Source organism: Balearica regulorum, chromosome 19 (genome assembly GCF_011004875.1).
Source record: "Balearica regulorum gibbericeps isolate bBalReg1 chromosome 19, bBalReg1.pri, whole genome shotgun sequence".
Lineage (NCBI taxonomy): Eukaryota > Metazoa > Chordata > Aves > Gruiformes > Gruidae > Balearica > Balearica regulorum.
In genome coordinates this window covers 8122470-8138261 of record NC_046202.1, presented here as the reverse complement: position 1 = coordinate 8138261, position 15792 = coordinate 8122470, and the positions used below count along the sequence as shown (strand labels likewise).

Here is a 15792-nt window from a genome sequence, read left to right as displayed (position 1 = left end):
AAAAAATTTATTGTGTGGTTGTCAAGCTCTATTTTACTTGGTAGGCTGGAGGCACGGAAGGAAGAGGGGAGGTGCAGATAAGGGGAAGGATGCAATGAATAGAAGCAGGAAGAATGTGCGGTATAAGAGAGAAGACACCCCTGCGGGCACTGGTTGTGTTCACCTGGAGGTGATAACTGCAGCACCCTTTGAAAGCTGTTGCTTCAGGGAGTGGAGTTAGAGCAGCCCTAACCCCGGTGACTGGAGCAGCGCTGCATTTTCGGAGCAAAAGAGGGAGACTGTGGCTGTGATGGGGAATATTGGACTTTCTGGGTTGCAGGAATGTGAACTGGAATTAGAATAAACCCCAGCTTTCGGAGGGTTTAGTGCTAAGTCTGTGCAGAAGCTTTTAGGAGAAAGAAGGAATGATTGTGGTAGAAATGCTTTCAAACGTAGTGGAAGGGGTTTTTTTCTTTTTATAATCTCAAAGTAGGAGAAATGAAACTTAGAGTACGAGTGATTTTCTGTAACTGTCCTTTGCTTCGCACTGAGCTCAGTGTACAAGCAGTAAATTCCAATGTCTTCAGCCATTACCAGAATATTAACGACCAAACTGGAACATTTTCACTTATAGTGGCTTTTCTGGTAACTCATTAGGTCCTTTCTCAGCCGGCATATTATAGTGCTATAAAATATTGTATCACCTATTATGCATACCCCAGTTTTAATATTAAAAGCTTTTCTGAAGATTTATTTTGGTAACTCCTTTGAAAATACAGGGAACTGCAATGCAATTCATTCAGGAGTCAATCATTTACTCTGCCTTCTCTGACTGTTTTTGGGTACTAAGGTAGAGATGCATCTCATCATCTGGGGCAGGGCCAGAGCATCTTTCCAGCAGTAGCCATTCTAGAATTGGTAGATAAATAAAGGATGTTTTTAAATAATAGCCCACAAGATCTGAGAACCGCATTCTGGCAAAGGGATCCATATGATTGCGGTCAAATTGGTCATACACCATCTCGCATCCTTTCACTTAACCCTGCAAGCATTGGAGAGTGCTGCCACGGAGAACTTTTGTCGTGATTAATGGGGAGGAAAGGCGCCGGTTTGCTGCGACTTCCCCCTGGCCCCGTATGGACGGGGTGCATCAGGATTGCTTTGCTGCTTTAGTGCTTTCAGGGGTCAGCAGAATTTGGGATTCTGCTTTTTTGCTGGTAAGGAAAATGAGAGTCCCTCACCCTCTTGTGGGCACTTTGAATTCCCTGGTACAGCCCTTACAAAATGCTCTGACGGCAGGAGGGTGAGAACACTGTAAAAAGGGGGAAAAAATAAAAGGAAGAGAGAGATCCCAGTCCTGTGGGATGGGGGATTAAGAAAATATGTATATTTCTGGATTGAAGGAAGAACCTTTTCATGTTTTTTATGAAGTGAGGAGTTGGAGAGATGATGAGCTTTGTTTCAAACGGAATTACGGCTATAACTCTTCTGTCCCTGGGCTACCAGAGTCATGGGGGAAAAGGAGGAAAGCTATGATTTATTCCATGAAATCTTTGTCTCAGTCTCTCTAGGCTATTTCAATTTACCCCTGAAATTTCTGGGGAATAATTAATGAATTAATTAAGTACGCTGTGAGGTGTTTGAATATTCAAAAGCTACAATGTAATTATTATTTTTTCTAAAACACATTTTCAGGTTATTTTCAGATACGCAGCCTCCCAAGAAAGCACTTACCGCATCACAAGCTAATAGAGCTTCTTCCTGCTCTTCCTGCCTGTAAACCAGAGCCCCTTCTCCAAGAGAAACGTTCATTGCAAAGAGCAGCGGTAGGGCTGAGCACCAACGCATTTAGAAAGTCAAACATTTCTTTTACTTTGCCATAAAAGACCCGTGACATGGCAGAGCTGAACTTCTGGTTTGTTTTGTTTTTTTTTTAAAAAAGTTATGTTAATAAAGTTGCGTTGAGGATTTTTTTTTTTTTTTACCCTCCCTTATCATTTTGCGTGGGCGTTTCTTGTGAGCGATCGCTAAGAAAGCTTTGCTTACAGCGTGGTTTAGGCAACAGAAATACAGTCTTGTTGAAAGAAACGCATTGCCTTCGACGAATTATTTTTAGATTCAAACCTTAGGAAACACATTTCTAGTGATAAAATATTAATTGCCCCTGTAGTTCTGGCACTGTTTCATAACTTGCTTTCCGAACGTTTCCAGTGTTACAGGCCTGTAACGAAGAGGGAGGAGGGAATTTAGGAAAAGTCCTTTGTTTTGGAAAAGTCTCTTCAGGAGCTCCATTTTAAGATACCAGATAAAACCATTTTGCAATTAAGCAGAGGAGCGAGCCCCGCTGGCCCCGGGCGAGGAAGAGCCGGCCGCCCGTCGCCCTTTGCGGCACCTCACACATTTCCAAGCGTCGCAGCGTGCCTGGAACCGCTCCGGTCGGGATGGCTTTGAAACGGGAGAGCATCCTCCCGGGGCATCCTGCCGGCCGCGGGTCCGGGGCTGCCTCCCGATCCGCCCCGCGCGATCCAGGCCGCGCATTGCCGCTCTCTTTCCCCCCCGCCGCCGCGGGGTCCGGGCAGCCCCGCCGCCGCCCCCGCGCCCCGCCGGTACCCGGGCAGCGCCCGTCTGGCCGCGGCCTGGCCTGGTCCCGGGCCCTGCCGGGTGGGGGCTGGAGCAGAGCGCCCTCCTGGGAGAAACTGCCCGCTGAGCAGCCTTGCCCTTCCCGCTTCCTACGCGCGTGTGTATGTGTATGTATGTATGTATGTATATGGCGAGGGGGGGTGATGGGCCACGGTGCTCTGTGAATTGTACATATAAACAATGACATAGTTTTTCCACTTCGTTTGGCAAATTTTCCTCCCGCAGCCCATCCCTCCATCAGTCTCCCTGTGGTAGCTAACAGGTTCAATCGGCAAGGTGAAGGAAGCAGATCTCTTCGGGGGAGGCGGCTTCTCGCCTCTCACAACAAAACCAGCCAGGGCCAAGGGCTTTTAAACATTAACTTTCCAGAACGAGCTTATTTTCCTGGAGCTGAGGAGGGCTTTTTCCCCCCTCTTCTTAAATAACGAGGGTGGTCCCAGCATACTCTATATCGAGACAGCTTTTCATCAGTTGCTCATCAGCATGCTAATTGCTGTATGACTAATTATGCCCTGAATTCCAGTTGATTTTCTTAATGAGACAGCTGGGTTAATTATGTAATCGTATGATTACATTAGCCTAGAGTGCCCTGGCGAAAAGTAACGCAGGCAGGAGCGTGATGTCATTGCACGAGCAGCGCTCACAAGGGGGTGCATTCATTTCTGCCTAATGACAGGGGAGGGCAACGGTACCCACAGTGCTCTTTGTGTAAACACTTATATTGAATTATTAAGATCTGTGTCTTTTTCCAGCTTGCAGAATGAGGGAGGAGTGGGTTTGGTATTTTTTTAAACGAAACTCACTTTGGAAATTCAGCTGGTCATCGATAGTCCTGTTTTATCTCCCGGGTTGAGGTTGGGTTCGGTCTGAGCAGCGTAGGGTTGCAGGTGGTGAGGTGCTGCCTCTAGCTAGTCACGTAATGCGCTGTTTTGGCCAGATCTGTCTTTGCCGTCCTTTTAAAACTGTTCATAAAATACGTAGTTTACACGCGTACACAGCAGCAAAAAAAATTTGGTTCTCTTGCGCTGCTATTCAAAAAAGATTTATCATCAGGGCATGCGTATGGTGGGAGAATAGTCTGAGAGGTGTTACTGCGGCTGTGTTGCGCTAGCTTGTTTGATGTGAAAATAGAAATAATGTTACATTTGTAATGTTAATTTGTTTTCATGACTGTGTTCACTGAGACGTGTCCATCCACCTCCTCGATGAGGACAGAAGCTTGTCTGCAAGGGAACTGGTGTGGTGTGTCACAGCGGTGAGCACAGGGATGTGCTCCCGTAGCTGCTTGTGAAACGGTACCAAAAGGGTGATTCATTGGGAAGGAACAGGCTTTGCAGATACTGGTTTTAAAATACGGCAGTTAATATTTCTCGTATGGTAACGTGGAGGAAGCCGCATTGAGGATTGGATCCAGACATGCCGGGCTGTGCGCAAACACGTGATGCAAAGGGCTTCTTTGTGGGTGTAGTATGCAACAAGTGGATTAGGAAAGTAGAACAGAATAGGAAGCGATAGAAGAAAATTACTAAATTTAGTATAAAAATAGACATCTCAGTTTACTCTTGGGCAATAATGATCTTGCTAAACACTTCTTAAAGTTTTGGATGAGCAGAATCCTTTTACCAATTTCCTTATTTCTTATTTATCTTGTGCCTAGCAGGGATTCTGAACTTTTGCAAGCTAGAGAAGATTCAAACCAAGAGAATAATTTGTGATGAGTTTTCCACATTTAAGTGTTAAGCAAGATGATTTTTTTCTATTTTACAGATTAGAGAAAAGGCATTTCCTTCTTTGCCTCTCTCCATAAGCTAGCGCCACGTGATTTTTTTGAAATGTGTATGCCTGTTGTTTGTGTAATGAATCGAAAGTTTTGGTCCATTGCTTGTTTAAAAATTCAGTGACCTCCTGTTAAATGACATGAAACATACTTTGTAAGCCTGGTTAATATAAAAAGGTACGCTTTTTCATGCATGCATATGTTGGGAAAAGAAGAGTATTTTTATTTCTCTTTAAGTCCACTCAGGTAAGAAAAAAGTCGTTCTGGCTGCAAGGTTTATACTTGTTTCAGATTAATTTGTGTTTATAAATCCTTGAGAAATCATGAGGTTTTAGGTTTTTTGAGATGAAAGAGCACATTGGGGCTTGGCGTGAGAACTGAAGTGCTTGTCTCTCTGCCCAAAACGTCTCGGTCGTTTTATTGTCATGCAGTGGTTAGTTTTCTTTAATGCAGTTTATAAAAATTAAGTCTAAGAGGTGCTTCAGCCATGGGGTTTTTTTTACATGTCCTTAAGCAGTATTTAGTGGCGGCAGACCATTAGTCCTTCAAATAGGCTCTAGTAAAGTTTGAAGTGTAATGCACAGAGACTGTTTTTACATTTTGTTTGTTCTGTCACTGTTTTGCTTCTTGAACATTAACCTTTAATAGAGCTAAATTAAATATACATGTCCTGATGAATAATTATGAGATTGCAAGCATTTTCATTTTGTACATAAAGCTTCTCAGGGATTGCAAATTTGACTAAAGGTTTAGTCATTATTCACTTTATAATGCCCATGTTACTTTTGTCTTTTAATTCTTTACTGATTTAAATATAAAAAGCACTGTGTATTTGGAGCAAAATACCTCTTGTGGGTGTCCTGGCTTTTTACAATGGGCGTGTTAAAATGAGGCGGGAAAATGCACCCACAACTTTGTAAAGTTCAATTTCTTCCATTGCGGCATTTCAACCCTACTGCGTAGAAATATCATAGCTGAAGCTTAAGATCCCTGCCTGATATCTTTTGCGGTTCCTGTGACAATTTAAGACGTGGCTAGATTGAGACAATCCAGCCTTTCTTTATGTTCAGCAGATGAATGTCCTGGGTTAGCTCTTTCGGAGAAATGCTGAGCTGCAGGAGTGTGACAAAACGGTCATCCCAGATAAAGGTCGGCAGACCTCCGTGGGAGAGGGGTGATGTTGTGACAGCCCCTACCTTAATTGGACCATACATAAATATTGCAGGGCCTTTAACTCGTGCTACTGCTGTGACTTAAACTTTATATTTCATTCCTTACCTGTACCTCCCTGTCTCTGCCACAATAACATTTTAAGTTTGATTTATTATAAATATTTTAATACAGATAATAATAACGAAAAGTATTTGGCCTAAAAAGCATAAATGAAAAAGCTATGTAGTCATAAACTATGTATGTACAGAGAACAGATGACAAGCAACCTAGATTTTGTATTATGAACAGGGTAATGCCATAAGCTGTTGAAGAACCGAAGTAACAAAATGCAGCAGGCTGCTACTTATAATGTCTCTGAGCTCAACATAACCCAGTACTATTCTTTTATAAACTATGAAACAACGCTGGCATATTGAAAAAACACACAGGCTCATGCTTAATGTGTTAACAGAGGTACAATAGACTTATTATGTGTTTCCAGAGACTGAGGGTGGTCTGAAAAATTAATGACTGTGGTGGCTGAAAATTAAGTGAACTCCCTAATATATACTGTTGTTGATCCACTGAGTTTGGTGTTTAGCATTCCTCAGCAGGAGACTAAATCTTTGCAGCCATTTCACAAGAGATGCTGGCGCCCATAACAGAAATGTATTCAATAATCTTTTATAAGTCCATTGGACTCCAGCGTTTTCCTATTCTGCCTGGGAAGAAGTCCCCGAATATCTCAGGCGTGCACACGTCAGGTGGGTGTGAAGGTCTCTCTTCAGCAGAAGGGACAAACATCAGAGAATTAATACTGAGAGGGCGTTCCAAATAATTCCTAACTTCTATTCAATTAGTAGTATAAGAAAAAGAGGGAACAAGAGCCGCAAACCCCAAGGTTCATGGAAATAATTACATCCGCACAATATTTCTGGTTATTATTGACCTGTCAATTAGGAAAAGTATAGCAGGGATCTCCATGATCCAATAACCTTTTTGAGCTCGCTGTGCAGAAAGGCACAATTTCCTTCAGGAATTCACTCCCGCAGAAGCAGAGGTATGTGAGGGACACTAGCTGTCAGTGAGCCGTGCAGTTTTTTTTGCTTTTTACCCCAAAATTCTCATTTTGCAAACAAAAATCTGGAACTTCAGACTCCCACATGCTTTCGTATCATGACTGTCTGCACCCAGGGACACTGCCCTGTGGGTTAACACCAGGATGAAGGTGGCGCACCCCAATTTAAAGGCTGGCATAGATACAATGAACTATCTCTATATTTTTAAGTTTGCAGGATATGAGGTGAAGAACTTACAGGAATAGTAACTCAAAGTAGGGCCTTACTGGCACTTAAAATGGATATTATTGGGAAAAAAAGGACACTTGTGCTCTGAACTGTGTGAGTCGCAGGAGTGTTCCTGTTATCGTATATTTTATTTTACTGTTTCTTTTTCAGATCCGGTTCCAGCCTTGGATTTAGGACAGCAGCTTCAGCTGAAGGTTCAACGTATGCACGATATTGAAACAGAGAACCAGAAACTTAGGGAAACTCTAGAGGAATACAATAAAGAATTCGCCGAGGTGAAAAATCAGGGTAGGTTGCAAATGTATTCATTTATCAGCTTTTAATGCATACCGAAATTTGAAGACTGGGATTAAATTCAGTTTTATTTCTTATGGGTAGGGTTGACAGTAGCATTGAAATTCAGTAAAGAAAGTATAATCATCTATTATAGCCACTTCTGTATTTATGTGTGTAGGTAGGACTTTGGGTAGACTCTTTGGATTTCTTTAAAAGTTTCATCTTCTGTAGCACCAAGTCAGAGAATGGAGCTGTTATTCTGCATGTTTGGTTGTAGCCTCCAGCGCTACCTGAAAATTGCACCCCTGACTGAAGTTATGCGTAGATGTCTTATGCGAGGCGGTGCTACTGCTGACATCAAGCTGAATGTATGTGTGGGTGCATGTAGCAGTATCTTTTACACAGACACACACACAAATCCTGTATTTTATACACACATACAAATCTGTACAAAATGGCACTTTTTCTGTCCTCTGTTTTTCCTTATCTAAATCTGAAGTGTGTTACCGGAGTACATTCTGCATACATACTTTATAGTTACTCTAGAGACTATCTGTAGAGCAATGTAAATACAAGCTAATACTGTTTAATTATTTAAATAAGTTTTAATGAGACCAGAGTACATCAAAATACATGAAAATCTCCAAGAGATTTAAAGCCTGTTGTGTTTAAGACTGTTCAAGTTTTCCTGTGATTCAGAAGAAAGTTTCCTGCACCAGGAAACAAAATTTGCTCAGTTGTGCACTTGCTTGCCTTTACATGGGACTTTTCATTTCCATGTTTAATAATTCAGTTCTGGGTGGTGGAAAGGTAAACTTCTAGGCATTTGGGAATTTTTTTTTATTATTTTTTTTTTTTTTAAATATTGTGGAACTGTTGCACCCAAATGGGTAACATTTGAAAGCTACATTAGCAACTGAGTTGGTTCTATTCCATCTCATTTTCAGCAGAAGGAGCATATTTTCAGTTACTATATTTTGTTTTAACCTAGAGGGTGTGACCTATGGAGAGGACAGGTATCAGCATGCAAGGATTCAGGCTGGAGTGCAAAAGATGTCATGTGGGAGCCATAATGCTCTAAGCTCGACAGTATTTTTGGTGGAAATGTAGAATAATTGCAGTTCACTGTTCAGAGTTTTCCTGAGGCTGTGCATCCCGTACATCCAGCACGACATAGGGGTTCATCCCAGAAAGCGGAAAAGATCTCAACTTCCAGAGTTTTTTGCTGCAACCACTCATAAACTGGCATTTTTTATTTTCCCTGGAGTGAGCTAACATCCTTTCTGTTTTTCCACTGTAGTCTTTGCATTGTTTTTCACTCCAGTGCAATAGTTTTACACTCATTTTCAAACAGGGATTAATAAGATATCCAGGGAAAAGCCTGTTGTTAGCTAAGGGTGCTTTGATCAGTAAATCTCTTTGTTTGGAGGGCTGTGTAAGAGCTATATGGTTCCTGTAAGAACTTCTTCCAAAACTGGTATAAATGGCAGTGGCTAACAAGCTGTAGCTGACCCGAACAGTAAAGAAGGCACTTAGTTCTTCAAGCAATGTAAAGGATTAAACTGTGCTTGTCCAACACATCTATTGTTAGGTGCCTAAAGGTAAAAACCGATTTTGTCACCAAAGTCCTGATTTTTTCCCATATTTGTGCACTTCTTGTATTCATTTTGTAGTTTTGTTTCCTTTTGGTTTTCCTTTTCATTTTTGTTTAAAATGAAACATTAAAACCATGTCGGGATGCAACTATATGCATTTCCATGAGACTATTTAATTCTGTGTTTCTTCATATATCTGAATGCTTTGCAGATTTATGTCTGAAAATACCTGGAGCAAAGGTGTCTCCAGTACAAAGAGTATGTCCTTTGAATGTAAGAATGAGCACCTTTTTCCCTTTGTGAAGGAACATCCTTTGCTTATTCAGGAAAAGGTTTATATTACTTCCCAGATCTCAGAGAAGAATTTCCTTTTGCTTATTAAAAAAATAGTGACATGTCCTTTTCGCAGCCTATTACTCAGTAATGCACATCGTCTGATTTTTGCATGGCTAGCAAAATCCTGCTCCTTCATTCAAAAGTAGCTGATTTGCTGGCAATCATTTTTACCACTCTTCCCCCTGCTTTTCTGTGGTCATGGTAGCACAAGCTGCCTTTGGTATAACTCCCAGACAGCAGACCTAGCCACCAGCTATCTACTGTCTGGCTTTACAGTTCTCTAGTCAAGTCAAAAAGTCTAGAATTTGAAAGGATTATGCGCAGTTTTGTGTGATATTATTGAAAATTTTTTTTCCCAAGTCCACAGGCTTTACTTTTCATAGTAGAATTTGTTTTCCTGTGGTGTTTCTGCAGAATGAGAAACTTTTTATGTCCAAGGGTATTTTTCCCTAAAGCATAGTTAATGACATCTGTTAATAAGCTGATGTCTTTAAATCACCGCATCTCTGTGTAAGTACATTGAAATGTATTGCTAGCTGTGAGTCTTCTGGCAGTCTAACGCTTTTTCCAAATTCCATTATTGTTACAAAGCATACTCTGGTGAATGTTCTGCTTTTCCTCCTGTGAGCCCTATAAGGATTCCGTCCTTTCCTGTGGGTGGGATCAAAGGGCTTTCACGTAGGAACGGATCAGGGCACGTAAAAAGATGCTGTCCGTCAGAGGCTGCGCCGTAATGCTGCAGGTTTATGCATCTTCTCTCATCCATTACCGGGCGCAGTAAATGCAAGATAGCTTCTTCATCTGAGAGAAGGTTTTCTGCAAATTCCCTGGAAGGCTTACAAGTACACTCAGAAAATTATAACAGTTCATGCTTCTGCGTACAACCCAGTGTCGATGACAAGGCAGTTAGAACAACTAGAATATGAAGGGCTCCAGCGTGTCTATTGAATCTGATCTGCTGTTAATACAGCAGTTAAGATTTAACTGCCGTATTTTTATCAATTGTGAAGCAGAACGTAGCTGTATCCCAGATATGTGTTCAATTAGTGTTAGATTGCATCTGTGCATGAACCATAGTAAAACTGCCTCTTTTTGCATGAGCACAGTTGCGTGAATTAACTGTCCTATGTGTAAATGCATGCTTGAGCCTACACTGGGACTTTATTAATCTCCACTCAGCAGCAAGCTAATTTGAGACTAGTCAATAAGGTGATATTATATTTTACAATTGATTTTTTTTTTCCCCCATCTTTTTTTTTAAAGTCATGTTAGAGGGAACCTTCTTTGCTCCGCTTTCCAGCAAACTCCATTGATCCTTCTCAACCTAAACACTTAAAGTTCAATTTAACATTTAGGGAGTAAAAGGTCTCCAAAGGGACTCATATCCATTGATTTTGTGTCAGAGTTGAAGAGCTAAAGTTTAAAACACACTGAGCCTACAGGGTAAAGAAAACCTTGTGTTGTGGAACCACGTGGAGCTGTGTAAACTCATTCTTCCCCTATTGTTTTTCTGTAGAGGTTACAATAAAAGCACTTAAAGAGAAAATCCGAGAATATGAACAGACCCTGAAGAACCAAGCGGAGAATATAGCCCTTGAAAAAGAACAAAAGTTACAAAATGATTTTGCGGAGAAGGAGAGGTGAGTGTGCGTGTGTGTGTCTGTAGGTATTGTAGAGGAGGAGAGATGTATTTTTCTGTTTAATCTTCCCAGCCAGGACTCTTCAGTGTACTGAGACAGCTTATATATTGAGCGATTCTGGTGATTTATGTGTTTGACAAGGAATCATTTGATACTCAACTTTGCACAGAAAAACAATCGTGAAAGTGTGGAAGTAAAACAAGGGCAGATTGTTTCTTTGCGGTAGCGTTGTATGTGGGGTGTCATGTTCAGAAGGGTGCAAACCTGCTTTTACTCTTCACTAGCTGTATTGTCCTTTGTGACACTAATCTTTCTCCATTAGCCGACGATGTAATTCAGTCTGCTCTGTCCGCTTTGTGTGTCACAGTACCCTTGTACAATCCGTACAGGCCTGAGCTGTTTAAGGTGAAACGCTGTACCCCAGAGCCTGGGTAAAAGATACATCACCCCTGCTCCTGTGGAATGTGTAAGAAGGGCACTGGGTTCCTGAATTACCCTGAAAAGCTTTGCATATTCCTACATGTCAAAATTAAGAAGTATTTTAATTCTTTATTAGTAAGTATTGGAAGCATCTTGGATGCATTGCAAATATTTTGCAAATGAGTGGGGAACGTTTGAATCTTGCAGGTTAGTGGGCAGACAAGACCCAGGCTCTTTAGAGGGAGTTCTTTCAGGCTGCGTTCCCTACTTGAGAATTTACTTCTCCCGTGGAGCAAAAACACTGAAGCTGTAATATGGTCAACTTAGTGTGGAAGCCCACCAGTTTATGTGAGCTTTTTAGTTGGTGGGTTGGTTGTTTAAATGCAGGTCTGAGTGGGAAGAATCTCCTGGTGACTGCAAAGCTTTTTTTAATTCATCAATATCTGTGGTTACTTTTTGATAAGTAGCATGTAAGCAGTGGCTTTAACAAGTACAATTTAGATATGCTTAAAAATAAAATAAAATGGCAAGTCGTGTAATGCAAATAACAAAGAACTATGTATAAGAGAGATTTTGAGTTCTCAAAGTATATAATTTGGTATGAAGGGAACTGACGCACGTTTCTTGCTATAAATAGTTATTAACCTGGTCAGCAGTGTTGGAGAATAAATCTATGCACCCTATGGAGTGCAAGTAGGATGCTGGCAGTTTCATAAGCCATTTCACAATTCTGAAATCTGCAGAATATCTTAAAAGCAATGTCGTAAAAAGCAGCGACTCCTGGGAGATGTTGGAGCAACTTCCTTTCAAAGATGAGTTTTATAACTCTTGTAGCCTTTAGCAAAGAGTGTAGTTGACTGTACAGCCAGATGATGTTAAAACGTGCATAGCTGACACAAACAAGAAAATATTGCCTGTGGACATAAGAAATGTGAGCATATTAAAGGTTTGCTTATGTTATATAGAAAATATCAATGTGAGATTTGTTTTGAAATATGTGTGGTTTTTTAAAGAGTAGCTAATAATATTACTGCATTTGGCATCCATTACAGCTATGATGAAACAGCTGCCGCATCTATTCACTATATCAGTTATGGCAACAAATTTCTTCATTGTGACAGTAAAATGGAAATGTATCATTCTTCTTGTACTAACTTTGTACAACAGAGGGTGCTTGGTGACAATTTTCTTAATGTGTGTGACATTTCCAAAACAAATTATGCTCAAGAAAACCTTCCACTAAAGTTGTCATTTATATACCAGTCAACTCTTGTATAATGTTCGCAGCTTATGTTATGAGGTGGCTACACTGTTAAAATTTTAATAAGTGGGACTGCAAAGTATGAACAGTATTGCGATGTGACATGATTTATGGGTCCCATTGAAGCACCTTGTAGTCTGTGTGGTGTTGTCAGTTGTCTGATTACAGTTGAGACATTTAATCACTCTATCTTCTAAATTTGCAAAATACAAATAAGTTGTTTAACATGATTATGAGCTTTGTTCTCACCTCTTCTCTTCCCTTTATAGAAAATTGCAGGAGACACAGATGTCGACAGCCTCGAAGCTGGAAGAAGCCGAACACAAAGTTCAAGCTTTGCAAACAGGTTTGGCATCACTATTCTGACCTATTATCAATGATCGGGCTGGAGGTGAGAGGATAGAGATCACTGAGAGCATCAGGACTGTGTGTGAACCAGCTCTTGTAAGGGCGGAGAGATGCAGCAGAGCTGGAATGTGCGCTCTGAATCGGAGCTTCCTTAAGTGAATGCTTGCGTTGCAGCCACTGTGTTGGTAAATACAGTGGACAAGGCCAAGCAGGAAGCACAGATGGCATTAGAGCATCACTGCAGTTAAAGCAGGCAGTGGAACTTTTCACCAGTGTCGTGTTTTGCTCTGGTTTCACGCATTTCTGAACTATGATAAATACATGTAGTGAGCTGGGTTAAGTACAAACCCAGTTTCTACCAGTGTGTCTTGCCAGTTGCTATGACTTGCTTGCTGTTAATTGTCATCTCTGCGTACTGAGAGATTCCAGGTCTGGACACATTTGGGTTTCTTTACTATGAAAACACGAGAAATGTTATTCCCTGAATTACTGCAATAAATGTTTCAAATGAATAAGTGGTTTAGCCAGCTTAATAAGAAATTGATAATGTCTAGCTTAGTTAAGCAGAAACTGAGAATTTTTGCAATGTAAAAGAAATTCCATAAGAAATTGTGAAAAATCAAAACCTATGTTTTTTCTAAGTCATAGTGGTTTGCCTAGGTCGAAAGATAAAGCAAAGAATTTTTCATCAGGAGGTGTACAGTTTTATTTATGGCTGAATAAAAGAAAAAGGAGTAGTCTTTTTGCTTTTCACTGCTGTTACAGTGCTGTAATGCTTCATGTTTATGCCTTTTAGCCTTGGAAAAAACCAGAACAGAACTGTTTGATCTGAAAACAAAATACGATGAAGAAACTACTGCAAAGTAAGATTTCACTGTTTTCTTTCTATGTCTTCCTTCAGGGTATCACTGCTTTTTTTTGTTTTGCATCTGTCTGTTGGAGACAGACGAGATGGAAGAGGTTCAGGAGTCCAAATTTGTTGGAAAACATGGTCATAATTTGGCCTCCTATAGAGAGATTATTAGTTTTCATATTTTCTTCCACCCAACAAGACACTTTTCCTGGCACACATGCTGTTGCATTCCTGGTTTCATTCTCAGGTGCTGTATCTACTGTGTACCTCTTCTGCTATGTATCGCTATGTTTCATTTAGAAATAGGGCAATTTCAGAAATAAGATATTTACTGTGATCTTCCAATCTTGGTGAAAATAAAATTCAGTGTAGTAAAGGATTTCGATTTCACTGTTAGGCACCCTGGTTCTTTCTGCTTCAGGGGTAGCAGTCATCACTCTGTCAAATCTACCCCAAATCACAGAGAGTAGCATTTTTGGCAGATTTTTCTTGTTTTCAAGGAGAACATGAAGGTAGCCTCAAAAATATATATCCTTGTCTTCTTAGTGGCTACTGTTTTCAATTATCCGCTGGTTTTATTAACAATCGGTGCAGGAAATGACAAGAGAGAGACAGACTTCTGCTGTTTTTCTTTGAACCCTTCATATTTAAGGAAAGTTAGTAACGGGAAGGAATTCTCACAATCAGCACTATAAAGCCCAGAGAGTCATTTCTGTGTCTGGAATTGGGGTGGGAAAGACGAAGCCAGTTCGGATGGGTGTCCCTGGCCTGCTGTAAGAGCAAGGGTTGGAAGAGGCACGTCACATCCCTGTGCCCGTTGCCCGTGTCCCGCTGAGCCCCAGCTTCACCCCTGCTTCCAAGTAGGCAGTGATCGGGTGAACGGAGAGGAAAACCCTTGCTCCTGCCCTTACCACCCATTCTGGTACAGGAGAAATGGTCAGGGAGGGCTGTGGGCAGTCTCTGTGTTGGGGCAAGAGAAACTGTAACCTGGGCTTGACGGGCGGAATGCCATGGTCTTGGTTTTGTCTGTAGGGAAGTGCTTCCTGCTGTGGCTCGTGGCAGTCTAGGTACTACAGGTTTTTCAAAACCAGTCAAATTGGCAGCAAGTTTTAATCTCTTAGCATGTGGTTCTGTGAGCGTTGAGCACCCGATTCCCCACCGAGTACATGGGGAACTTGGAGCTTACCCAATTCAGTCCATAGTAGTTAAGAATCAGCGCTTGGAGTTGAAACACCTTTTACAATCATTCAAGATAATCTTTTAGGTAAATTTTGGGTTTGCTCTGTAAGTCCAGTTTCCTTTGCGTTCCATATAAGGTGATCAAAAGTATTTTTGTTCCCTCATTGATTTTATCCTTCTCTGAGAGACATGTACTAATGATGTTTCTGATGGAGCCTTAAATTACTGCAGATTGCCTTTATATTTTTTTCTGCATGTAACTGATACCGGCAGCTCTGTTGCTGTTATTTTGCCTTGCAGTCGCTTCTGTGGGAACAGAGATCAGGGCTCAGTGGTTGTAGGCACTGAACCTAATAACCTCTCCCCCTTTTTAATGTTTTTATTTGCAGTGTTTGCTTCATTTTTTAATACTATTTCCCGCAGTACTGTAATTTATCTTATACTGAGCAAAAGATGTACTCTAAAATGTTTGTTTGCATTTCTAATGCGTTTCATTCTTTCAGAGAGATTCACGTGGAAATATTTTCATGTGATCTTGAATATGATTCTTACCTAATATATATAGAATTACGTAAAATTAGTAGCATCTGCAGTAACAAGTTTATTGTGTTCTGAGGCAGAATGATTATGAAGGCTGGGTCTCAAATACAGTGATCATGGAGCTGAATCCTGAAGCGGGCATTAACCACGTACTTTATCTCCCAAACTAATGTACTGTGAAAACAAACTTGTAGGACCTAATAACAGCAGAAATATTTTATCATTGTTTTGGATATTTATGGCAGGAATAGTTCTTGCATAACAACAGGCATCTGTGGCGTTTGTAGCCCAAATTTTGCAATATGGAAATGTAGAAAAACATGAAAAGGGAACTGAATGTAGACAGTGAAATTGAGTCATCTTTTTTAATTGTAAAAGCTGGGAGAAATGTTGAAAAAACACCAATAAAAATGGTGAAAGACAGTTTGATTCTTTTTTAAAAAGAAACTCTCTTTTGATCTAAGTCTGAAAAGCTACTTGTATTGCCAA

At 40.8% G+C, this 15792-nt stretch overlaps 1 protein-coding gene across 13 annotated transcripts in view; it reads left to right on the top strand.

The window, feature by feature from the left end:
• CUX1 (cut like homeobox 1) overlaps positions 1-15792 on the top strand; it is a 278791-nt gene that overhangs the window by 132272 nt on the left and 130727 nt on the right. For all 13 annotated transcript variants that reach the window (XM_075771601.1, XM_075771597.1, XM_075771595.1 and 10 more), the window contains exons 5-8: positions 7006-7143; positions 10579-10702; positions 12653-12729; positions 13528-13594. In XM_075771601.1, the coding sequence (XP_075627716.1) occupies positions 7006-7143; positions 10579-10702; positions 12653-12729; positions 13528-13594 (406 nt within the window). The remainder of the gene's footprint in view (positions 1-7005; positions 7144-10578; positions 10703-12652; positions 12730-13527; positions 13595-15792) is intronic.